The sequence below is a fragment of the Lacerta agilis genome, chromosome 4 (genome assembly GCF_009819535.1).
Source record: "Lacerta agilis isolate rLacAgi1 chromosome 4, rLacAgi1.pri, whole genome shotgun sequence".
In the NCBI taxonomy this organism is placed as follows: Eukaryota; Metazoa; Chordata; class Lepidosauria; order Squamata; family Lacertidae; genus Lacerta; species Lacerta agilis.
Genome location: NC_046315.1, coordinates 61053853 through 61080677, shown reverse-complemented (window position 1 = coordinate 61080677; position 26825 = coordinate 61053853). Strand labels below are relative to the sequence as shown.

At 38.1% G+C, this 26825-nt stretch overlaps 1 protein-coding gene across 3 annotated transcripts in view; it reads left to right on the top strand.

Moving 5' to 3' along the window:
• Nucleotides 1-26825, top strand: part of POLA1 (DNA polymerase alpha 1, catalytic subunit) — a 181814-nt gene that overhangs the window by 130624 nt on the left and 24365 nt on the right. For all 3 annotated transcript variants that reach the window (XM_033147226.1, XM_033147224.1, XM_033147225.1), the window contains one exon: nt 2828-2921. In XM_033147226.1, coding sequence (XP_033003117.1) covers nt 2828-2921 — 94 coding nt within the window. The remainder of the gene's footprint in view (nt 1-2827; nt 2922-26825) is intronic.

Below are 26825 nucleotides of genomic sequence, written 5' to 3'. Positions count from 1 at the left end.
TTGGTCCTGATAGTAACTAAATGTTCCATCTTTATCCAATTTGCAGTGATCCCTGGAACATCATGGCAAAGAGAGGGATAAAACTCTCCCAATGATCCCTGAGGTGTGGCAGATATAGGGGGGGGGGTTAACGTAAGTTTTACTCAGAGTAGGCCAATTGGAATTAATGAACAAAATTAAGTTTGGTCCATTCATTTCAAAAGGTCTTCTTGAGTAAAACTTAGTTGAATAGCACCCATGTGATTTTCTGATATAGTTTTGAAACTTTCAAAATAATCCTGTTATTTCAATAGCGCAATGCCTGCCTTTTTTTAAAAAAAAAATTAATCAATTTTTCAATACAAACATCAACTGCAAAAGACACATACAACAAAAACCATAATAACAGTACTAGCTAGTTACAGGTAGGTAGCCGTGTTAGTCTGCCATAGTCGAAACAAAATAAAAAATAAAAAAATTCCTTCCAGTAGCACCTTAGAGACCAATTAAATTTGTTCTTGGTATGAGCTTTCTTGTGCATGCACACTTCTTCAGATACCTGATAATAACAGTAATAACACAATTTGACAATTCAGATTTGGATACATTGATATACCTATAACTACACCTTTTTTGACAATGTTTTCCCACCTCTTTCTCTCTTCCAGTTAATCAAAACAAGTTTTTTTGCTTCCAATATAGCATGGTACATCCATTTTTTTGACCCCTTGAAATCTCCCATGTTTCCAGAATATAATTTAGAATTAAATTCAGTTCCCCTAAATAACAATTTCTTTTTATTACTCTTGCTAGAAATATCCTCACCTTGCACCAAAATGTGAGGCAGTTAATCAACATATGTATTAAGTTCGCATTTTTACTCCCACATCTCCAGCAATTGTCTGCACTTGTTATTTTCTTCTGGTATAGTTTTGCTGGAGTCCAGTGGACTCTGAATATTATTTTCTGTTGAATATGGCTTATTATTAGATACAAAGTGGCTATTTCTGTTGATTTTATACTTGACTCCCATATATCATTTGTTATCTGTACCCCAACTCTTCACTCCATTTTTGTCTATCATATTCTAAACCGTATTTCTTCCTGTTGTGTAGGGATTTATATAGTGCAAGTGTAGAGTTTTTTGTTTTTGTTGCAGAGATTAAATCTTGCAGCAGCATGGGTGTTTCCGGTGCTGCTATAGCGTCAGGGCCAAACTGCCTTTCTAACATATGTTTCAATTGGATGTATTGCCATTGTGTTTCACTGGTTAATCCATACTTTACTTGCAAAGTCTTTTATTCCATGAATTTGTAATTTTCATCAGTTAAGTGATTAAATGTCAAAATACCTTTTTTTCATTCAATTTTGCCAAATTATTACTTGATTTTTAATTTTGGGTTGGCCCATATGGTTAATTTCTCATGCTGATAGGGATCATCCTTATTATTTTTATTTATATTCATCCAAATTTTTATAGGTGCTTTAATAGTCTCCAGGATAATAAGATATTTCATAAAATTGGAGTCGAGTTTAGTCCACCCTACAAGAGGTTCAAAGAAACTATATTTGAGAGTAGCCCAATTGGCATTCCTGCTGGCTCTCCAATAATTAGTCTTACTCAGCAGGTAAGCCTGGTGTTATAATTCCAGATTTGGGAGCCCAAAACCGCTTTGCATTGGAAGTTGCATTTTATGTAGTGATATTTTTGGTGGCTTTGTACCCCACAGGCACGATCTAAATAGTTGATTTATTTTTTGGAAGTATAATTTGGGAATATATCTTGGTAATCCTCTAAGAATATATAAAAGCTTTGGAACAACATTCATTTTGAGGACATTCACCTTTCCCCAAAGGGAGAGGTTTAGAGGTCCCCACCTTTCAATATCAAAAGAAATCTCATTTATAATTTGATTCAAATTTAATTTTACAATTTGGTCTATATCTGATGAAATTATTATACCCAAGTATTTAATAAAGTCTTTTCACATCCTAAATTGATGGTTTCTATACAATGTAGCCCTTGGCCCTATTGGTAAAATCTCTGATTTTGTCCAATTTATGGAATATCCCGATATCCTGCCAAATGTTTTTATTTTCTCCATAATTTTTGGAATTGTATCTTCTGGTTTTGTAATAAATAAAAGGATATCGTCCGCAAATAATACAATTTTGTAATTATCTTTATTGTGCTTTACATACATGCTTGCCTTTTTAATAATTCCATACATCATGCTATATTCAATTTTGTGTTGTAGTCTTATGCTCCCCCCCCCCCCCCCCGGTTTGTAAAAGACATTACTTTATTGTACACATTTGTAGATTGGCTTCATTTGAGCTGCTTTAGGTGACATTAATGCAGACCAACGTATGAAAATGTAAATGGCCCGTGGCACACTGCTATGAATGATTGGTTAACTGTGGTCAGATCCTTCATCTACATCTACATAGTATCTCTAAGTTATAAGGTTTTGCACAAATAACTCCATAATGTACCCAGTGTCTTGTAGGCTTCTTATGAAGCACTTGACACTAGCTAACATTGGAGACATGGTGTTGAATCTGATTATTCACAAAGATTTACCATTACAGACTTATTAATTGTATTTGGAGTAAAGAACTAAGATAAATAGCAAATTCTCAGAAGATAAAACAATTGCATGGAATTGCTGATAGTAATATGTTTTGCACAAAAGTTAAAAAAACTTGCCTAACACCAAACGTTTAAATCCAATGCATAACAGCAAATCAGCATAGATTGTGTATAAAAGTTGCAACTGATCATGCTTTCTCTGGTATTAGCTTTTTTCCATAGTGTATTTTCATTTATGTTCTTTTTACATTACAGTACTCTGACAAGGCCCTGTACACCCAGCTGTGCTTTTACCGGTACATTTTTGATATGGACTATGCAATGGAAAAACTTACTGATCAAGAGAAAGGTATGTTGAAACACTGTAATTACCTTGTGAGTTTAAAGCGGAGGTTTGCATCATAAAAGGCTATTCTACTCTGTTGTGCTGCTCTAGTCTGCATCATTCTGCTCTCATCATTTACACAAGTTAGTCGACTGCTTGAATTTAGGAATTCCCCATTGAAGAAGGTACCCGTATTTCCTAATAATGCACTGTATACCCCTCACTCTGCTGAAAAAAACAGTGTTTAAGGAAGGAGTGTTTTAAACTCATTTAACTGGTTGGGGGTGCTGGTGGTAATCTTCTGTTGAGCATTACTCCTACTGCGAGGGCAGTGGAGGGTCAGTCTAATTGTGGGAGAGCAGGGACTGATGGGATCTGACATAGGGCCTAGTGACAGATGCTTGCAGGCAATGAGAAGGCTGGAGAAAGCTTTGGGTTAGAGTGACAAGGGGTAGAGCATAAATGGACCAAAACCCTTGTTTGTTTTCACCCCAATTATTCAAAATTTTGGTATTCTCTAGTATTTTTGTTTTCCTGTTTGTTTAAGTAGTTCTTACATCTATCCTGACAGACATTTAGAAAAAGGTGGGAAAGCTCTTTAAGGAGTAACTTACTTCTATGCACTTTTCTGAAAAGGCATCACACTGGTCTGCCTGGTACTGTAAGAATGGGTGACAACATATCTACTTAAGAGTATCAGGCTCTGTTTCGAACAATAGACAGGAACTCTGCAGTTTAACCTAAACAGAAGCCAGGAAAGAATGATATCTTGAAGAACAGATCAGAAGTAATAATTTCTGTACATGTTTGACTTTCTATTGAGTCTTGCATTTTTCCATTCCTTTTCATTTAAAGTCTGCTAACCCAGCAGTAGATATAGAACACCTTAATTGCAGAGCTTTCTGACATTGAAATGCGAAGTTCCTAAAGGTATCAGAATAGTGCCTGAAGTAAAAATGAAAGGTTAGTTATATTGAGATATTTTCTGATTGAAACAATGTCAGATATTAAAAGCATTGTCTGTACCTTGAGAGTGCATTTCAGTACTTATTAATATCTTCATGCTATTTATTTTACGCACCAGATTTATAAACCAAACTATGTGCATACTCAGTAAATACTTTTACACAGTTACAGCAGCATTTTACACTCCCACCTTCATAAAAAAAATACTAAACATGCCCAGTTTACTTTCTGGATGAATAAACTCTAAAATTGCATTTAGAAAAATGAAAGTTAGACTGTATGACCTACATGCAAAACACAAAATCTAACTTTGAATATTTGCTTGTATCCTGTAATTTAAACATCGTTTTCCCCCTCTGTGTTCCCTCTGTGGTGTACCAAATATCAATTGAAAGTGATTTTTTTATGGATGAATTGCTAGAAAGCTTTACAAGCAGACTTTTCATAGTGGCAGTATTTCTCAGAGCTACTAATGGGTGGGTCTTCAGTGTGTCTCTGTTAGCAGGTGACAATTACTCAGAAAAGTATATGCAGAATGCTGCAGCTGTGTCTCGAAAGAAACTTAAGAATGAAATGCTTCATTAGAACAGGGTGTTTCCATAAGCGAAGATGGAGTTCCCACACTTAAACTACTAGTACATTTGGGTGCAAGAGAATTTGCATGTACTTTGGAAGGGTGTGCTGAATTGGCATATAGATAGCAAGGTAGTATTTATATCATCAAGTTGATAATTGAAGTAGCTTTGAAGGCAACCTCTCAAACATCAACTAGTAAAACTGCTCATTATGGTTATTTTTCATGTCCAGTCAATCTAGAGATGAATAACTCGCTGCAGAATCCCTTCCCAAGGTTCATTGGCTTGTTGATAACTAAAAGAATGCTATATACTCAAGTTAAATATTCCTGGAAAAATTGGCAGATTCAGGCCCAATTTGAAATTGTGCCTAAGTAACAGGATGCATTTGCTAGACACTAAAGGATAGCACATGCAATGCTTTTGGAATGGAATAAAGTTTCTGTAATACGAATCAAACATAAAACAATCCCTTAGAGAACTGTTTCTCGGACATACGTCATATATTTTCTGATAAATACCAACATCAGTATTTAAGAAATATTAAAATCTATAATGTTGATTTCACTGTGGCTTTAAGTAATTTGCTTCATTTGGATTTTAGTGAATTTACAATGATTTTGAGCAAAATATATACATTTGATTGTTACTAAATTGGTATAATTAAGTCTTAAGAGGATAATTCAGTATCTTAATATCTGTAAGATTTTGCTTTATTTTGCCATCAGGTAGTTGATATAGACTAATCACTGATTTTTTTCGTGGGAAAATAGGGTTTTAAAGCAATGGGAGAGAATTTTTTTGTAGATGTATTGTGGTTATACAGTTGATAGTTTTTATTTCCATAATGTTTTTTACTACATAATTATACATCTTAATTACGTAATTACCATCATAATTATTATGTAATTACATGTAGTTCCACTAATTACAAAATCAGGAAGTATAATTATCTAGTAAAAAAATTCTAAAATCTTATTTTATGAACTGGAGATCATTTAAAAGACCAATTGGTGAACTACTACCGTATTTTCTTTACTAACATCTGACATCTTAATTTAATTCCTGGCCTCCATCTTTTGAAGCCAGCAAATGGTTAAAGATATTGCCAACATTGCCTTTAATGTATTATGAAAGTATGATAAAGTTCTTTTGCTTTGCTTTACAGTTTTCTTCTGAATTTTCCTGAAGCTTATGCCTGTTTTGTTGCTGCTACTGTTATCTCTCAGGTCAAGGCATTAGTTGCTTCCACAAAATTTTTAATAACTAGCAACATACTAAACAGGAGTGGCTGGTCCAGAGGGGCAGTGCCACAGGGCTGCCGTTATGCCACTGGCATTCGGAGATGGGGTAGGGGTGGTGGCAGAGAGACTGGGGCTGCAGAGGCACAATAGTGGAGTCAGTCTTCCTTCCTGCCCCGCTAGGCAGTCTAGCCACTGCCCAGCTAAGCAGCAGCAACGCCACTGTCAGGAAGGCAGCTCTGTGGTACCATGCCAGCTGTTCCTGATATGTGAAGTATAAATAATTTGGAGTTAAAATTAAACAGAGCACTGAGAGGTGGGGTGGTAAGGTGGTCAGCAATTACATTTGGATTTGGAAGTTCTAGGTTTCAATCCTAACTCAAGTGTGAATTCTCTGAGTTGGCTTCCATACCTCTTTCATGACCTAATAACATGCAGACAAACAATACCAACACTGAAATTAAAGCTGGTATATGAATTGTAGTTGCCATCATTTTTATGAGCAATCATTAGCCTTCATTTCTCCAAAGAATGTTTTATACAGTACTATAATCTCTTGAGACTCATGGGTTGTTGTTAGCTGGATTCTCTTTTTGCACTTTTCATATGGGAAAGCCCAGTGTCATGTTAATAAGCAATACATTAGTACAATAATCCTTTATATGGGTACTCTGTTGCTATTTTTTCACTAATAGCAAACATTACCACATACATAAATAAAAATTAAGCCACCTTTCATGACAGCGATGTAAACTACTTATTGCTCTGAACTGTTGTTGTTGTTGTTGTTGTTGTTGTTGTTTTTGTCTTTTAAATTCTTATCCATCCTTCTTAAGGTCCCAGGACAGATCACAACAGTTTAAATCAAATTTAATTCAAACTGAAGCACTGGAGAATCTGGCAGGAATGTTTGGTCAGTAGGAGGGAGCAGTCTTAAAATAGGTAGAGTTGAATGGTAGGAACCTCATGACAGAGATTATATAAAGGGTTTTTTTGTACAAGCATTTCAGAATGAAAACTCTGTGTCAACATGTCCTGCAAAGTGGGACTCCCTTTATCCAGCATTCTTTTACCTGGATATTAGGATCCAAAGAGCACATCCCAACTTGTTTATGAAGCACTCAAGGCCAATCCCCAGGCCTGAGTGGACCCTCAGCATACAGCGAGTGACCAGATTCCCTAGCGGTACAGGCGCAGGCAAGTCTGTATTCACCATTCACACCCTCCTTCTGAATAGGTATGTAAGGCACTGGCACTGTTGGAAGCCAATCAGTTGCTTGGCTTGGACTGCTGCAGGACACCGCTCATGTTATGATTCCTGTGGTGCAATACCCAGTTCTGAATTGCATTGTGGGAATTGTACCATCGCAGCTGGCTGGTGTCGGATTTGATTACTCACGGGCTCCTTCTCCATGCCAGATTGATGTGCTTTTGAGAAAAGGCCATAGTCTGCCTCATAACACTGAAAGATGCACCTCTTCTGACTACATCCTGTGGCAGAGAATGGAATAATGTTGTGCCTTATAGTCTAGTCTAGAAAATTCAACAAAAAATGTCAAGCAAAATGGATATGTCATTTTTGTCTTTGTAATATGCTCCATTTAATATGCCTGTTTCACATTTTCTGTCTGTTTCCCTCCCTTATTTTAAAATGGATAACACTTGACTTGAACGTTGAGATTATGTCCCAAATACACTTACCAAGTTGTTGTTGTGTAAAAAAATTAAAAGTATAAACTGGAATGATAAAGTGAGCATCCTACTCTTATTTTCCCAGCATTTCAACAAAGGTTGCCTATTACACATTTACATTAATGTCCTATGATACTGGCAGAAAACTAGAATAAACTCATCTACCTTTTTTATAGAGAGACCTTTACTAAAAGTATCAAAGCTGGCCTCTTAAATTCACTGAATTCATCAGCTTTCAGCAGTGCATCTTGCTGCTTTCATTGTGTTCAGTTTGCACCCAGGTTTTCAGAATAAAAATCTAGTGAGAGTAACTTGTCCAGTTACCTTGCATTCTTTATTTTTACCTTATTTTTAACCTATGAAGATGTTGATCTTGCTAGGATTATAACTGTCAAATATGTATCAAAATATTTTCCTGTCTTAAATTATTTAACACAAAATCTAAGAATGCAGTTATTTTGACATGAAAATGTTATGTACCGTAATATTTCCACTTAAAACAGACATTTTCATTTTACAAAAGATGTATGCAGCAAGACAAAAAAAGAATACAAGGAAGTGAGTGACAGACTGAGCTATTTTATTTACTAGATAAAAACAAATAATCCTATTAGTGTCAGATATTATGAACTTGGAATTAAAATACTGAGCTATTTATGTGGCTGCTTCATGTTTTTATTGCTGTGAGTGGGCTATAACTATGGGGTTGGATTAGTAACAGAAATAGTAACAAGTACATTAGAGTTGAAATATTTCATTTGAATCCCCGTAGGAACTATTTCCTCTCTATATTAGTTATAGGAAGTTTGGGGGAGGGACTGTTCTACAAATAGAAGAACTTAAATTGTGTGTGGATTCTTGTTCTTGATTGGACTCGTGCATGGTTTTGCTTTTTGATGCGGGTGCATATGTGCACATATGTCTTACTTTACTTTAAAAAGTAAAGAAAAATAATCTGGATAGGTAAAAGACTTAATGGCTATCCCAATTAAAAGTACATACCAGGGCAACAGGGGCAGAATGCTTTTAATAAAAGTTCTCATAAAAACTACAGATTGTAAATACCATCTTAAAAGAGGCATTCTCCCATTTTTTTTTAGCATGGGGAGAATGCGTCTGCTAGGTTTTTGTCCACTTTCACACTTAACACTATGCTAAAATATATTTTAACCATGGCCTCTTGAACAAGCCAGGATCAGCCTCCACAGATAATGAAATAAACCACACCTTTGTTGTCTCCTCTCCCATTCTTCATCTGATGCCCTGAATGCCCTTGCAGCACTCTTGTACAATACAGGCATGGCCTCAGAACATCACCTGCTCAGTTGGCATTGGCCCACTGCATATGCAGCGCATGGGACTCTACGCAGAGATTTCCAGCTGCTCTCTGCACATGCAAATCCAACAATGTTCCCTCCCTTTCTCCCGTCAATAGACAATTCCCCTGAAATGGTGCTGAGTTGGGAGGGAAACCTAAAGTGCGAAATAGAAAGGTCAGTGTTCTTTGGCTTCTTCTCAGAGAAACTTTACCCATAGGAGGCTCCATAGTTTGGGCAAAGTGTGGCAGTGCCCTGCCTGTCAGAGCTCCCCGGTGAGTTCCAACACACGCTCTATCCTGGCCTCCGCCACCTTTTGCAAGTCAGCAGTTAATTGAACTTCCCTGAGCTCCATTCTGATCTGCTTCTCCCTCCTGCTAGCTGCTGTGCAATACACTTGAAATCTCTCACTTAGTCTCCTGTATGCAGACTGTAGAATGAGCGGGTTCTTGTTAGTGGAAGTTTGTGAGAGATGCCCCAACAAATCCAGTTGTTCACTACTTTTCGGTTTTTGCTTCTGCAATACATTTTCCTTGAGGCCTTTAAAAAGCAAATCATTGAGAGCCTGAGGGGATGTATGATTTTATCTGAGCTTGTGTGCATGTGTTAAGTTGTGTTTTCAACATACTCCCTTGGATATATGTTAGTGAATTAGCCAACAGTCCCTTTACATTTTTCTCTCCTTGCAGAGTGGCAGCAAGGCTAAGTGGGTTTGCTTTAGAGGAAGGCCTTGCCAGAAAGAAGTTTGTTGAGGAAATGAGTCTATTGCCAGGCAGAATGAGCAGGGAAGGTTACTTCCCAAAAAGCACTAGCAAGAGCCAGGACTTATCTGTGCTTTCCAGGTTCGGACTGCACTCTAAAGTTCCGTGTCTGAACTTTTTTTACCCTGGAGTCTTCCCCAACAAAACCTGCTCTTTAAAGCAGTATTAGAGCAAGTGGCAGTCCGTGGAAAACCCAAGTAGCCGTTTGCAGGGAAAGCTCCAGAGCAAAAAAAAGGGGGGGCGCTCAGACATGGAGCATTACAAGTGCAGGCCTGTGCCTGGGACAAACAGGGCACAAGGTACCATAAGCATGAATAAGCTCTCACTCTGCCTGGGCAGTTTTTGTAATTTTCTAGCCCCTCTTGCCTTTCATCTCTGTGACCCCGTGAATGACTCAGACAAGGTGCCAAACCAAATCAGGATTAAATCAGGCATTCGTAGGTAACAACGGGCCATAGCGAAAGCAAGCTTTGTAAGCCAACAGCAACGCATGGTTTTAAACCAAATGATGGCTTGGCCTTATGTGTGAACTCAGCCATTGTATGCGCCATCTAAAAACAATAGTATGCTTCTTTCTTCAGAAATATTTATTTTACCCATATGCACATTTGATTTATAGATAAATCAATTAATTTACTGAATCCAGTATGGTGAATTAATATGGGTTGTATCCAGTAGTGCTCCTTTGCTGTCAGAAAGCTCTTTGATTCAGAGGAGGCTGCTAGTGGAATGGAGAATAAGTCTAATTTTTTTCTGATTGCCCCCTCCTCCCTTTAGCACTGCCTCCCCCCAGTGCCTCCCAATCTTCTCCAAAGAGTTAGGAGACCCTTCAAAACAGCATGGGAAGTGGTGCAGCATAATAGCTGTGAGGAATTGGAAAAAGCCCCACCCTCCCCTTTCCATTGCCAGCAGCCATTGCTGGATCCCTCTGTCAGCAGAGGGACATCACTAGATGCTATCAAACAATAATAATGATATTAATAGAAGATACTGGTGATGTGATGAATACATTTTTATAAGTAATGAGTTTCCATATGCACAGTTATACTAGGATGCTATTCTTGGGACTACTTCCTACTGTTTATCAATATTATAGGTTTTACTCTGACGTTACTGGGTTCTGTGGATTTTAATTAAAGCAGATAGTTTTTGCTAGATTAATATCGTGTGCCTTTCTAACACTGTGGAATTTTATTTTTCTTGGGTTTGAATATTTTAAGACTTCCATTGATATTGGAACATAATAATAAAATAATAATATTAACCACTTTTGAAATATGGCCATGGTGCCAGTTGTTGATAAAGCTTCTAACAACTCTTTTCACTGGTTTTGTGAGCAACGGATCAAATTAGATTCATCACTCTTGGCTTGTGGTGATTTGAAATTGAAATGGAATATATTAAGGCAGCCAACCACACTGATTACATTGCAAGCCTCATTTAATTTCATACATTCACACATTACAGTGAAAAGCAGATTTTAATGCATGATTGTGACTGTACCTTGAGTGACTCCAAAGGTCATCTGTAATAGGTGCATAATTTGTTACTATTGGATACCTAATTAACAAAAAAAAATCCACAGCTATGTACTACCTATATAATCTAAAGTGTTCGTTTATGTTCCTTACGAGAGCCTATTGGTCAGTTCCACATAATATAAATCATCAGGGCACAGTTAGCTGAGAATTTCTTCTGTGACAATTCCATTGAGATGAATGTTTAGCTGTGTATATCTTGCACTGTTGTTTTTAATTTCTGTAAGATTTTCACAGTGAACGTTGCAGGGTGGGGGTGGAGTTGCATAAAAGTTCTCAAAAAGCACATCTGCCAGAGTTGAATGATTGCAATACTGTACGTAAATGCAACGATTGGACCTTGCTACAGTAATTTATACCGTAACAACCTCCAGGTTGGACTACTGTATTGTACTCTACATTGGGAGGGTACATTGAAAAAATGTTTGGAAATTGCTGCAAGTACAAATGTTGCAACCAGTTTGCTGACCAGCCTTTTGATTCTGTCACATCAGTTTAACATGCTCAGCGCTGGTTATGACTTTGTTTCCAAAACCTAATTCAAGGTTCTGTTGTTAACCCTTTGAAGCTTTCAACAGCTTGGGAATGAGTACCTAAGGGATGCCTTCTTCCATATGTTCCTTCCCACTAGTTCTGGTCATCCTTTGAAACCTTATTCCAGATCCCTCAATCCCAGGAATAGCTAGGGTTCAGTTCTTTTCCATTTGGCATCCACTGCTGTGGAAAGCCTTAGCACGTGAGGTGCATCGGGACCTGAGGCTATTTTGTTTTCAGGGACTAGTAAAAACATGGCTGCTTTAAAGGGGATTTTACCTAATTTGCTTTTTGCTAGTGTATCTAATATCATAGTTTAGTTGCCTATTTTGGAGGTTGTTATTGGGGCTTGGCTTTGATGTTCATATTTGTTATCGTAATGAGGGTTATATATTTCAACTTTTTGATTGCAAGTCTTTGTGAGTTTAAAAATTAAGCGAGGTCTGGTTTTTTGAAATGAATACATTACCTATGTATCTTGTGAAGTACTTTTCCATCAGCCCTGAAGCAAGCCCTTTCAAATTAATGGGGTGATCCAACAAGCTCTGGTATTATATAAGGAGAAAAATTCACCAAATATCAGATTGTTATTATTTTTATACATTTCTATTGTATCTTGCCTCTACTGTTTAATTTTATGAAAGTTTTCTCAAAAATAAGATCTACTGTGTTGAGTGATGCTTACTCATTGTGTGTTTAGGAGTGCAGCCTCAATCTTTTTTTTTTAACGAAAATACTTCCATATGAAAAGATTGCTTCAATTATCATTTTAGTTGCTCATTTCAGTAGCTTTTCTAGCTCTAAGATGACCTTGGAATTGGCAGAATTGTACAAACTATTCTTAAATGTGACTATATAATAGATTATAAAATGCCATTATGATGCTTGTTTCTCTCACTATTAATCCCTTTCATAATAATTCCTAACATTGAGTTTTCCTTTGTTTATACATATATTTAAGGTCTCAAAATCTACAGCTATAACATATCTTATATATAAGTGCAAATAAAATTCAGATTCTATTGCAACAATGATCTCAGTGTTTCAATTTGGAAGCAAAATAGGGACACCCAAAAATAAGGGAGATGTTTCTACATAACGAGGTGCTCCCTAGATACACAGAAGTATAGACTTTTGTAACCTAAAAACAAAACAGACCCACCACCACCACCACCAAAAATGGCCCAACAAGGGCTTGTGAGCTTCTAGAATTAAGATGCTGGGTTGAGGTGCCAGCGGTGTTTTATCGGGTCAGTGCGCTGCATGTGGATTCAGCTCTCCACCCCACTCACAAAAAAGGAAATAAATTTACATCAGATAGATAGATTTATTTATTGTCATTGTCCGTATATACACAGTATACACAACAACGAAAATCAAACACCCAAAGACCGGATTTACCATACACATTTGCACATATCTCCAACACTCTCATCCTTATTAATAATCTATTAAAACATAACATAATCCAGAGTATAACATAACCTATTAAAAGCATAGCATAACCTAAAAGCCTGTCTCATTCCTTACTACTCACTGCTTACTATTACTTACTACTGACCCTGAGATCATTATTAAGTGCAATCAAAGCTCTTGGATAGAAACTATTCAGAAGGCGTGTGGTTCGAGTTTTCATTATCCTGTATCTTCTGCCCGAAGGCAACAGTTCAAAAAGGTTGTGAGCAGGATGGGTGGGATCTCTCAGGATGTTGTGTGACTTCTTCAAACAGCGAGACGTGAAGATCTCGTCCAGGGTTGGTAGTTGGAGCCCAATAACATTCTGGGCAATTTTAATTATTCTCTGTAAAGCTTTTTTATCCGTTACAGAGCTGCTCCCATACCACGATAGTATACTATAGGTTAAGACACTCTCAATGGTACTGTGATAATAGGACAGGAGTAGGTGCTGAGATAGATTCAATCCCCTGAGCATTCTCAGGAAATACAACCTCCCTTGCACCTTCCTCACAGCCATATTAATATTTACAGTCCATGAGAGGTCCTCAGAGATGTAAATGCCCAGGTATTTAAAACTGCCTACCCTCTCCAAATTTGTTTATGCATGTATCATGTGCCAATTTGTGTGTTAACATCATAGTTCACAACAGTGGTTCATCTCCACTAATATGGTGACTAGTAGGAGTGCCCCTTCTGATACCTACATACCGGCATAAGGTCCTTGCAGTGGCAGTATGACAGCATTAATTGCTGTTACAAGAGTCTTTGGGTCTCCTCAGGAGATAAAATCAAAGTTTTAGATCTTCCAGGATGTATCTGCTCTGGCTTGAAGTCCATGCTGAATGCAGCACAAATGTGTTAGTCTCATAGATCTGTACCCTCTTCTGAAAAGAGATCATATGGCCACAGTTATCCCTACTCTGGTAGCATCTTTGCTAGATTATGGCAATTCAAGAAATGTGTGGGTGTCTTTGAAAGCTGTTCAAAAAAAATGGCTGCCCCCTAGTGTCGGAATACGCTACACGGATCCGCTATAGGATCCACATTTATTTGTTTGTTTGATGAGATTTTCAGGAACTACTTTTGGTATTGCTACGCGCAAAAGCGAAAGCGAAATTAAGAATGAATGGTTTGGTTCACCAATGAGATTAATCCGCCTTTATTTTATAGTTCCGGTCATGTTCAAAGTTATTAATGAGCGTTAAACTTGCTTCCCGCCTTTTTGGAGGGCAGCAACAGTGATTTTATTGGTTGAGGCATTGATCATGATGTCACGTTTGTTCCTAAATAAAAGGCTGAAGCTCCCCGCTTAGACACGTTCAGTTTGAGTTAGTCAGCCACGTTCTTCTTTAGTTGGGTTTTAGTTGAAGTCAAGTTTAGTTTAAGGGATTAGGAGCGGGCTGGATGGGTTGGATGGGTTTTTCTTTTAGTTAGAGTTAGATCGCGGAAGATCATTCGGTTTAGCCTTAGTTAGGTTCCTTTTAGGTTTAGCCTAGGGCTAGGCTTGCGGAAGATATTTCGGTTTTAGTTTTATTTAGCTAGCCTCGCGGAAGATTGGGCGCGCAGGGACTTTAAGCTTAGGAGAACTTAGCTTAGGGGACGAGCCTACGCAGGTTCTGCCGAAGCCACTAAAGATACAACCGGTGTCTGTCTTCCTTTGGGGTAAAAGGGGGGAGTAAAAGGTTTAAAGTAAAAAATTTAATTTCCTTAAGTTGGTCCGTCTATTCAGAGTCAGGGTATATTCTATTTCTCGAGGCAACATTTCATTTAGAAGGCAACTAAGAACTCATGCACCTTCGGAGTCATCAATTGGCTTACTCAGCTTCCTTCGGATTGTGAGACTTGGCCGGCGCCCGTGCCCAAAAGCACGTGGAACGCTGGCCGCTTTCCCCGCAACTGGTACCTCGTGCATGAGCAGTCCAAGTTTGTGCACGAGGAGCTCCAGCACCCAAACCCCGACACCCTAGTATAGCAGTGAGATTACTGGAACTTACTGTGAATAAACACCTTCGTTGAAAATTCCCACAATGTCTTCTTACTTCTCATACAGTGGTACCTCGCAAGACGAATGCCTCGCTAGATGAAAGGCATTCGCTAACGAAAGGGTGTCTCGCAAGACGAATTTTCCTATGGCTGCAACTCGCAAAACGAAAATGTTTTGCGGTCCGTCCCCCCCGTAAAACCGCACGTCCTCCAACCGTGCTTCGCAAGACGAAATTTCCGCTATACGACAACACTCGCGGAACGAATTAATTTCATCTTGCGAGACACCACTGTAAGTGAAAGAGGATCTCCCGGTATTTCAAATGAAGAAGGTATTATGAGTGGAGTGTGCAAAATCCTTTCTGTAATTCAGAGCCCCGGTTTGACAGGAATGCTATTTTTTCAACCTCCTCAAAGCAAAGCTTTCTCCCATCGCCAATCTCGGAGGAAACTCGAACTTCATTAGGTAGTGTCAAGCAGATAAAAGTTGATCCCTCCCCCAATCACCTCTTAAAATCAATACTTTGAAAGCTGTAGGTACAATCAAGTTTTGCTTCAGCAGCAGGGAAGTTTTTAATGTTTGATCTTTTGTTATGTTTTTTATATTCTGTTGGATACTGTCCAGCGTGGCTGGGGCAACCCAGTCAGATGGGAGCACAGATGTAAGTAACAAATTGTTGTTAGCTATTGCCTTTCGTTCTCCAAACATTTATTAGGCATTACAGATATAGACCATCTTAAAACATCCATATACAGAAATTTTCATCGGAGTGTCTTCCTGCTGCCATTCACCACTCCAGGAGATACTATTAACAGAAACTCAGCTACCCTTGCAGTTACCTCTGGGTTAATATCAGACAGGTATAATCTGATATTTTCATTGTGTCATGATGGTAAACTACCCAAAAAGAAGGATAACACACATTTACGTAGCTGGTTGGACTGTAGAAAAGAATTTGTTCTACAATTTCTGACACATTTAAATAACAACATGCCTACCATTTCTAGGGATGTTTAAATATCTGCCCTTAACAAAAGCGTTCAGTCGGACTAGCATAAATGCCCTGCATTGGGCTGGAACTGTTAACTTTGAGATATAAGTGATCCTGTTACTGGTTGTATTTAAACCATAGAACCTGGGGGAGCAGATTTTATTTACAGCAGACTCAATGTTTTGTTTTTCAATATCCCTTAATTTGGATATTGTGATAAATATATTGCTCACTAGAATTATACAATAATTCCAAGTCAATACCAATAGATCTAATTTTGCTGTGTATGAGTTGGAGCCATCTGGATTTATAGGAGTCCTTAAGTAAATCAGAAAGCAGACTTGAAGGTTGGGAACGAAAATGGCAACACAGCTAGTATTTTATAGTGCTTATCCATGCCCAATACTCTATCATGTGTATAGCTAATACTGCACACATTGTCTCATATTTGATTGAATTTGGGAGCCCAAAGATATGTCTCAAGAAACTTGAGTATATCTTATCTAAATCACTATTATATGCTTATATCCATATTGGGATCCCAAAAAGTAGCTGGGACGACACTTTAGCTTAAAAAATCTGAATGGCAGCTGGTATGAATTGGTTACCTTTCTGAAAATAAAAGCGAGCTACTGCTGAGGAGGTACACTTTGCCTGTTTTATAGCACTTGTGCGATGGTTTTACCAACCTGAGTTGCTCTGGAATAAAATTTCAAGATATCTATGCATCTTTACTTGCTGGATTTATTGTCCTCCATTTCTCTAGTTTCTGGGAATTAGAGAAGACCAGAAATTTTGTCTTCTCATAATTTGTTTGCTAATTTCGCAGTAAGAAACCAAGGAGAGTAAAAGACAATTCAAACCTATGCTTGTCAGTGATAATAAGGTCTATTGATAATGATAATAATAGCAGCAGCTATGTTCACCAGAACAAAACCTGTAAACACTTTAATGCTGGTACAGCACTTAGAACACTATGCATGCATTTAACAGTAAGGTAGTCTCTGATTATATGCTTACAATATAATCAACAGGACACAAAGCAAAGCAAAAAGGAGGGAGGGAAGAGGAAGCCAAGCATTGGAGCAGCTGCTGTTCCACTGGCTGATGGATGAGACTAGGCTGATCTCTCCGTTGCTGCAATAGCTTTCTTGGGAGGGAGGGTGTGCACTGTGCAGCCTCCTAGTAGTCTACGGCAGTGTTCCCCAACCTTGGGCCTCCAGCTGTTTTTGGCCTACAACTCCCATCACCCCTGACCACTGGCCTTGCTAGCTAGGGATGATGGGAGATGGGAGCTGTAGTCCAAAAACAGCTGGAGACCCAAGGTTGGGGAACACTGGTCTAGGGCACTTGGCTAGGAGACCAGTATGTGCCTCCTTTCCTTCAGTTCTGCAGTCCCAGATAACTGGCAGTTGGAGCAAAGTGCTCTTTCATGCATGGAAAGAGGGAAGCAAGCTCACTACATCTGCTGCTTCTCTGGGGAATAAGTGGGGCAAGTGTGGTCTCCCTCCTCCTTCCCATTATGATCTTGTTTGGAACCGTCTTCTAGTGGCCTTGATTCCCTGTCTGGGTGGTGGCAGAGCATCCCTCCCTTAATCTCTGCAGCATCAATTTATGGTTAGAACAGAGTGCCTTATCAACTGGTCATTTCAGAAACTTATGAGTTTCCTTCATCTAATTCCTATTTTTGGGTAAATATAAAACAGAAAAGTCACCCCCCCCAAAAGGAAAAAGTGTTAAGATGCTTACAGAGTTGATGGATTCTCATCTCTGCAACATATAAAAATTAAACTTTCCCCAGCCAACTTGGAAGTACGCTCTGTTCCCTGATGAAAGAGCTACTCTTATAAGAAATTAAGAAAATATACACGGTCCATTTTGTGCCTTTTACCAGACACTTTCACAACTGTGTTGATGGTCCTTGGGAAAGATACATTTTAGAAGCAAGGAGGTTGGTAAGTACATTCTGGCTAGCTTGCAAGGTTGGGCAATGCCAGTGCCCCTGTATCCTCTTACCTCTAGTTTGCATTCCTCATCACACAACCCTGCCGTGAAGATTAATGGGGTTATTAAATGAATAAAGGAAACTAGCAACTAAGGATTTTATGTTGCACACCTAATGTGTGTTTGTCTGAGTGCCCTTACTAAATGTATGTTTATAGACTGCTAAGACAACCTGGGGTATATAAATACTGTTATAATATAGCTAGCTAATTGTAAAAACACTGTGTAGTTTAATTTGTTTCTGTGTGCACAATATCATGAAATATATCCTCCCACTATGAACTATAATCCATAGCAGAAGCCTCTGTGATCTAATATTATGAAAGTTTTCTTTAAAAAATGCCTTTCCTCTACCACAGTCATTAGTATTGTGTGTTTCACTAATTCCTAGCTATATGGATCTTCTAGACCTTTCCCACTTTCCTCCTATCCAAGGAGTCATTTTCATCCATTTCTTTGTCCAGCTGGACAATTTACATGTTACAGGGCTGAAAGCAGTTCCTCATTCAGTTGAAAAAGCAAGAACTGAGACTGGGCTGGCCAGCAACACAGACTGTTGATTACAGAATCTAGGGTTATTGAAGCACTTTAAAGCTGCTTTATAGTTTCAGTGAAGCACATAGTTGCTTGGTTCATTAGCTCACTGCAGGTAGTCATCTTGCTTTTGAATCTAAATTTTTATTTAATCAACGTCATAAGGACTTTGACTTGCTCTCAGCTTCACTGTTTAAGTAAAATGCCTGCAAAAATTAGTTGTCCATATGTTGAGTGTTGAACCAGGCAGTAAATCTGAAGAGGGCAGTTGGATATTCTAGCGCCCACAAAATTTATTTGAGCTCATTGTCCTCAGCATTTCACTAAAATTTACCCAGTTTCAATAAAAATAATAATAATAATTTCCCCAAACCTTGTTCAATTTAATAAAAACTAATTTCTTCTGAGGCTGGCATGAGCTGAAAGTAAAAGAAGCATCATAACCTCTTTTTCACGTCTGAAGCCTATGTAGAACAGTTATGTATAACAAATATAAGGTGACGGTAAGGGGAAAGGGGCAACCAAAATGGTCAAGGGGGTGGAGACACTCCCATGTGAGGAAAGGCTGCAGCATTTGGGTCTTTTAAGTTTAGAGAATAAAGGTGACAAAGAAGTGACATGAAATAAGTTTATAAAATGATACAGGGCATCATAATACTAGAAATTGTGGACATCCAGTGAAGTGGAATGTTGAAAGATCCAGGGCAGATGAAACAAAGTACTTATTTGCACAGTTAAACTATGGAATTCGCTTCCACGGAAGCCAATGGTGGCCAACAGCTTGGATGGCTTAAAAAGAGGATCAGACAAATTTATGGAGGATAGGTCTGTCAATCACTACTAGCCACGATGGAGGCTAGATGACTCTTCCAGCTCTGAGTCTTTAATTCCAATCTTGGCCATTAAATTTGAAGGTGGTATTATTATTATTATTATTATTATTATTATTATTATTATTATTATTATTAAATTTGTATACTACCTTTCATCCAAAGATCCCATGGTGGTTCACAACAGCAAGTGTGAATACACCTGGCACGATCTAGTAGTGAGGTACACCTGGAAGTTGTTCAAGGTCCACTGATGACTCTCAGCTCACAGTCTGATAAACAGGGTGCAACTGTGAATGGAGGCAATATTTACCAATTCCCTTTGCAGCTTCCCATGAACCTCTGGAGTACCAACCCTCAACTTCCCACTGGAGATAATTTAGAGGACCCTGCAGGGAGAAGGGAGAGCTGAAACTCAAAAGTGCCTTTTTCCATAACTGGAACTCTGAATCCAATCTATTGTATTATTGTATGTTGAATGATTATATATATATAAAGTCTTGGTAACAGAAGGTAAACAATCCTACTGAGCATGGTCAAGCATTTAGGCAAGCTTCTCTGGAATAGTAGTTGTTTTCACATAGTATAGGAATAAAAGCTGTTATTTATTTTTGGAGAGCCAAATAAGTGTAAACAAAAATAAGCCATGGAAAACTGAAATGATTTAATATGCTTTTAATAATACCATTTTAAAAGAATAGAATTGTTAAATAAAACTTTGAAAGACAGATATCTTTATCAGAAAGTGAAAGTCTTCCTGATTCTTCCGTGAATATTTCTTCCCTCCTTCCTAATTTCTCCTAAGCAAATACACTCAGGATACTCCACCCTGGTATTTTGTGTATATAAAGAATAGCCTCCAAAAAGAGATTGGCAGCTTTAATTTGTTTTATATGTGCAATCACAGTCCATGTTATATTCAAAATGCTTGTCCAATCAAGGATTCAATATAGAAAAGAGGCAGTAACAAGTATGCTGTACACTATAATAAAGAAATCTGTTGATTGAAAACAGTTCGTATATTTTGGAAATGATAGGGAATGTAATTGGTTAGAAAGAAAAGGATAGGGCTTCATAAATAATAGGAAATAGAGCATATTTTTCCACTGATGATGCTAACTCAATTTAGCAATTCTGGTATTGAATTTTCATGTGCAGTGAAATAGGCCTGGTAGATCCTCCAATACCACTCTAAATTCCATAGCTAATGGAATGACCTCTTCATATTGATGGTAGACAACTTCAATATGTCAAATTTCTGCCATAATGACACACATTTTTCCAACCCTGTAAGATCCTTTGATGATTACTGCCAAAGACTTCTATGTCCTTGCACATGAGGCCTTGAAGCATGGATTTGTGTATGCAATTTTAATACGGGCCTAAGGGAGAGAGAGCTTTGTACTGCAGCCCAACTCACATACATTTTATGCAGTGCAATCATGTATTTTTATACTTAATTGTAATTAAAGTATTAAGCCTTAAAGACTTGCTAATCTTTACATTGAACTTCACTAGCAAGCTTAAGGAATAGTAAATTATTGAATGGACCTTTCAGCTTGTAACAATTTCCAGAGCATGAGTGTCTACAGAAATAATTGGAAGGTCTTTAACTTGTAACTACAGGTTGTTGACTTGACTGCAGTCTTCATACAACTGAACCCCGCTCACCATTACATGGTTCTAGAAAGGAGCAATGACAAACAATGGTGAACTGTGCCTGTTGGTGATTTACTGTATCATATGGGATTATACACTTCAGAACTAACTTCTAACAAATAGCTTCATTTGTCCATTTAACAATAACAGAGTAAGGCATGAGAAGCACATACAGCTTTAATTTGTCCATCGAGCAACAATACAGTTGAACTCTGAACCAAATTTAATATGCCCTAAGGCTGAATTTCACATGTGTTACATGCAATCTGCTGTGGCTGGTATAAAAGCCAGGCATAGGTTCTGAAAACAGACTTTTTGTTAATGCTTATCTGTCCATGAATAAAATTGGATCATTATTTAAACAAAAACTGGAGTCTTCAAGTGTCTTGGCCAAAATGACCAGTAACTTCTCCTTCGTGCTGCTTTGAGACATTCTATGCAAAGAGGCTTCTGGGGAGGCCAGAGGAGCACTTCCTACTGTGATTGCTGGAATACCTGCTCCCTGCTGCAAGGTCTTTCCCACTTGGCCTGGAGCCGAGAAACTCTTGGATCGGGGCAGTGTCTAGGGCAGTATTTCCAAAACTTGGGTCTCCAGCTATTTTTGGACTACAGCTCTCATCATCCCTAGCTAGTAAGACCATTGGTCAGGGATAATGGGAACTGTCCAAAAGCAGCTGCAGCCAGTCAGAAGCCACATCGGATGTTTGGGTTCCAAAGAATGTTTGCAAACTGGAACACTCGCTTCCGGGTTTGCGGCGTTTGGGAGCCAAAACGTTCGACTTGCAAGGCGTTCGACTTCCGAGGTACGACTGTAAAATGACTTAGGATGTGCCTGGGAGGAGGAGCTAGAGAAAGCAAGGGGCACCCGACCACTGTGGTTCTGGGTATGGGGTGGGAGTTGGGGCAGGCCGGTTAAGAGGCCCACAGCACAGGCAGTTGGTGACTGTCATGTGCCAGGAGGCTCCAACTTTGGTATGTGGTTGCCTTACCAGACAGCCCCGGATCTGTGGATGCTGTTGCTGAATGCCAGGTCAGCTCAGAGTGAGTATTCTCTCCTCCATGACCTGATTGTGGATGAGGAGACTGATCTTGTTTATATGGGTGAGCAGGGGGGAGTTTTTCCACGCACAGTTGTGCCTACCTGGGTACTTGGTGCAGCATTAGGGCAGATGGGTTTGGGAATTGCTGTGGTTCAATCCACTGCACCTCCAGGGCTGGGATACGTTTTCCAATAAATATTTTTACTTTAAGAAAATGAAATCTTTAACTCCAAAACATACAAAACTTTATCCCTATCTGGAAATTTTAGTCATAATCTTCAAGTTACTCTATCACAACAAACAATTTCATCATATTTTGTATCACCATTGAGATTTTAACTAACATTAACAGTCACAATTTTATCATCTTAGGAATATTAACCAGTGTGATGCAGTGGTTAAGAGTGGTGGACTCGTAATCTGGTGAACCGGGTTCGCATCCCTGCTCCTCCACATGCAGCTGCTGGGTGACCTTGGGCTAGTCACACTTCTTTGAAGTCTCTCAGCCTCACTTACCTCACAGAGTGTTTGTTGTGGAGGAAGGGAAAGGAGATTGTTAGCCGCTTTGAGACTCCTTTGGGTAGTGATAAAGCGGGATATCAAATCCAAACTCCTCCTCTTCTAACATAAGCAAAAGAGATGAGTAAGAAATTTCTTTTTAAAACCCACACAATAATGTGGGTTAAATTGTTGTTGGATCACTGTTATATGATTGTATTCATTGCTGTAAGATACTGCCACACTATACCCAGGCAAAGTTTGGAGAACGAAGATATGAACTTAGAATTATGTGTTTCTCTGAAAATCAGGGAGTGAATAGTTGTGAAAGAACACTGGGTGTCACTTGAATTAAATTCAGCATTTGGTGGACCAATTGGATATTGAGGATAAATGGTAGACAAATGATTTTTTAAATTTAAAATTAACTTGGTGCATATAGAAAATGTTATCAGTTAAGCATATTTGGATGAGAGAACATGAGTAATTGGGTCAAAGTCAAGGGGGAGGGAAATGCAAATAATAAAGCAGAGTAGGCCTATAAGTTTCTGTCCAGCAGTTAATAATTTTCCTTAAAAATTAAAAACTTGAGGTTTAATGTAGAATACTACCTTTGATTTGAACCTTTTTAATTGTTACTCCAATACAAAATATTCCCATATTTCATCTCCGGAGCGTAACATAAATGGTTAAATGGTACACCTTGAATATCCTTTCCATACTACCTTTATTCTGTTGTAAAACTAGAAATCCTTTGTCAATTCCTCTTGGTGTTAAGTTTCTGTTCTTAAATGGACAACAAGTTAACAACATGAAATGGATGTTGACAGTTGTTGAAAATGAAGTAATGCTTGATGTAGCCTTGCGTTTTCCTCTGAACTTTGACCGTACAATAGAAAAACTTAAAAGAAGGGGAGGAGTACTGTCAAGTACAGAATTATAGAGAAAAAAATTAATCTAAATAGTAAGGAAGAAGTCTATGTTCTCTTGCATGATATTTAGCAGCAACGGTAAGGAGAGGGATGTTTCTTTCTTTGTGTAATGTGCAGTAGTTACAATAAACACAAGATTTCCAAATCTCAGAGGACTCTCTTGACAGTTGCTTGATAACAGCTTTTTTCACTCCTTAGTTTTGACAGTTTGCGTGTGTTGCCATATCTAGTGTAAACTAAAACATCACTGTCATTCTGTTTTTCTTTTGTATGTGTCTTTCTTTTCTTTATTTTATTTTTTTCATCTTTAAAATAATGAAAAAAGATAGGCTTTTCATCTGTAGACTATAGTGAGGCAAGTTTTATGGTGAGATTAGCATGTGTTTATAAGTTTTGAAAGATAGAAGATGGCTGCAGATTGCTTTAGCTTTTTATCATAGGATTCCAATGAAGCGTGGATATTAAATTATAGATTTAACCTTTCTATGTATAGCAATTCCTGTAAGAATGGCATGCCAACATACATATTAGAAAAAATGAGGCATATTCAAAGTGTAGCTATATCATGTATTATTTCTTTTTAACAAATAACCCACAAAAACTCATCATACATCTACCATCCCAATGGACGTGTACCTTTGTTTTCATTTCAAATAAAAATAGTTTAGAAAAGTTTTGATACGGAAATTTTAACTTGTGAAGATTATTAATAGGGAATGAATCAGTAACCTGGAATGGGGGTTACTATATTATATACCTGTCCTATATTGACAGAAACTGTTACCTGGGTAACTAACAATCGGGTATTTTCAGAACCTTCTTAAATATTTGCAAAGCCCCCATATTTTGTCTTTGCTGTTCTTTATTAGGTTCAATAATGAAAATGGTTTAAAATGTGCCCTTACCACAGTGCCAGGAACTTCTTTATGGGTGCTTTAGCTAAGATTCCTGCATTTCAGCAGGTTGAACTAGATGACCCTTGGGGTCTCTCCCAACTCTACAATTCTATGATGCTTTAAAGTATCATTATGGCTTAGGAACCATGCTTTGAAAGCAGCTGGTTTCTATGCATTTGTTTCCAGAGACAGTGGTTCCAGGGATGCGCTCCTTTGGAAATAATTCACCCAACTGAAATAGCTTTCCTGATCATTTAAGTTTTGATCTCCCTCTCTTGAAATGGATCAAGAGCTTTCCTCACATTCAGACATTTGTATGTACATCTGAGCACTAATAAGTCTTTGGACCAAAGTCTCTTGTCTTTCGTCACCATGTTTGGCAACTTCTGTTGCCTAATAAATAGAAGGTTTTTTGCAATTTCTCTGCTACAAAGATGTGCTCTCATGCTACTCCCATTCATTTCAATGGCACTTTTAGAGGAGGAGTCCTCTTTTGTCTTAATATTGACGAAGATCAGTAATCCAAGGACTGACTCTTTGATTTGCATGTGTATAGTACCTAGACATTACAATGGAGAAATAATAAACAATATCCCTAGTTTCAGCATGGTTGTCTTAACTCCAGGATTTTCTAGAATTGTCACCAAATTTGTTCTATCATCAGACCAAATTTTGCTTGAGCACAGCAAAGCACCCAGTGTCGTCATCTGGCATGTTGCAGACAAATTCCAATTACTTTTCTGCTTCAAGCTATTGTTAAACACTAAGAGCTAGCTGACAGTAAAATTATAAATACAGGTGTTGTCACACTACACTATAATCAGAATTTTAATTTGAATTTTCATTTGTAAAGCCTTTTTTTACATGAAAATAGGAATAGAATTAGTTTTATTGACAGTGAAAAGACATTTTGAAAGCTTCCTAAATCATTACCTGTATTTAGAAGCGGGGGGAAATTGTATATGTCCATGTAAAGAGAACAGTTTTATTATCACATATTTACTCATTATTTTTGGTGGTAAATAAAACTAGGGAGATGTGTTTGACAAATGATTGACGTTACTCAGTAGGTTTTCACTTCATTAGAACAATAGACAGCCACAAATATATATTTACTTTTGTTTAGTTCTGCCACTACTAATATAAGCCTGCGATAAAATCTTTAGTCAAATTAAGTAGAGCCTGTTGAGAGTCCACATGTAGTGCTAAACTTTCTATTTGGTAATTTTCTCCTCTTAGCTAAATTCATCCTCTTTTTCTCTTTCTCGCCCCCCCTCCCACCCAATAGTTGGAGTGGTTCCCCTTCTCAAGACACCCTTTTTTTCCCTCAAGGCATTTAGTGTCGTGTCTGCCAGATTTCAGTGATGAACAGCGAATTGCTTTTAAAGTGGGCATTATGCCAGTTCAGCAGCACAATGGAAAACCAATCTTCCACCATTCTACTTTTGATGCTGTTATTGTAGCATTTTAGATAACTGCTGCCACAAAAAAAGATGTGCTCAATTGCTACCAGTTAGTCAAGTTAAATCCAGAGTAGCATTAAAATTACTCTGAAAACTGTTTGTCAGAGGTCATGTGTTGTCTGTAGCTACAGCACATAGGATAGATGTTCTCTTCTGTGGAATGCTTTTTATTTATATATTTCTTTCTTTCTTTCTTTTTCTTTATTATTACAGTGACTGACCAGCTCTCTAAATAGCCCTTCACTAGCTGTTTACTTATTGTCTCCACCTTGGTGTTGAAAAAATGTGTCAAACGAATGTTGAAAAGTTTCTTTAAAGTGCTGGAAATAGCAGGAGAGCAAGTTGTTCAGGGTGCTAGAGCTTGTGCAGTGTGAAAGCAAAAGAGAGAGAGAGCATGCATGTAAGAGCATAATTCTCTGGTTTCTGTAACAAGATTACTGTTTTCTTCTCTTTATCTTCACTCTTCAACAACTGGGTTCACTTTTCTGGGTTTTTTTTATAATAGCGCAAATGGAATTTATCCGCTTTTTTGCTCTCTTACCCTTCAACGCCACCTCTGTTTTTCCTTCTGCCGGCATTGCTTGTGAATGGAAAAGGGACCCTTTGGTTTACTGCTTGTAAGGCAAATACTAGCTGTATATGGCAGCTGTTTATACTGGCTTTCTTTTAAATATTTTGCAAAATAATCATAGAAGGATCAGGTATGTCAATGTTTTCCTTGCATATCTGTATATAGAGAGTTTGCTGTGCTTGGTTTAATGAATTCTATTATGGCACCAAGCACTTCACAATTAACTCATCTGCTCTTTTCTTTTGGCATTTATTTGGCTATGTATAGCATCCCAAGCAAGGGAATGGATTCAGTGTTCTCTTCTCTCATTTCATAGGTTAGTTTTTATGGATTCCTCCCCCCCCCCCAAATGTGCCTATTCTGTGGATCGGCCTTAGGTAGTACTCTAGTATGGGTTATACTCCGATATGGGTTATATGCTACTCAATCCTATGGGAGGCAGACT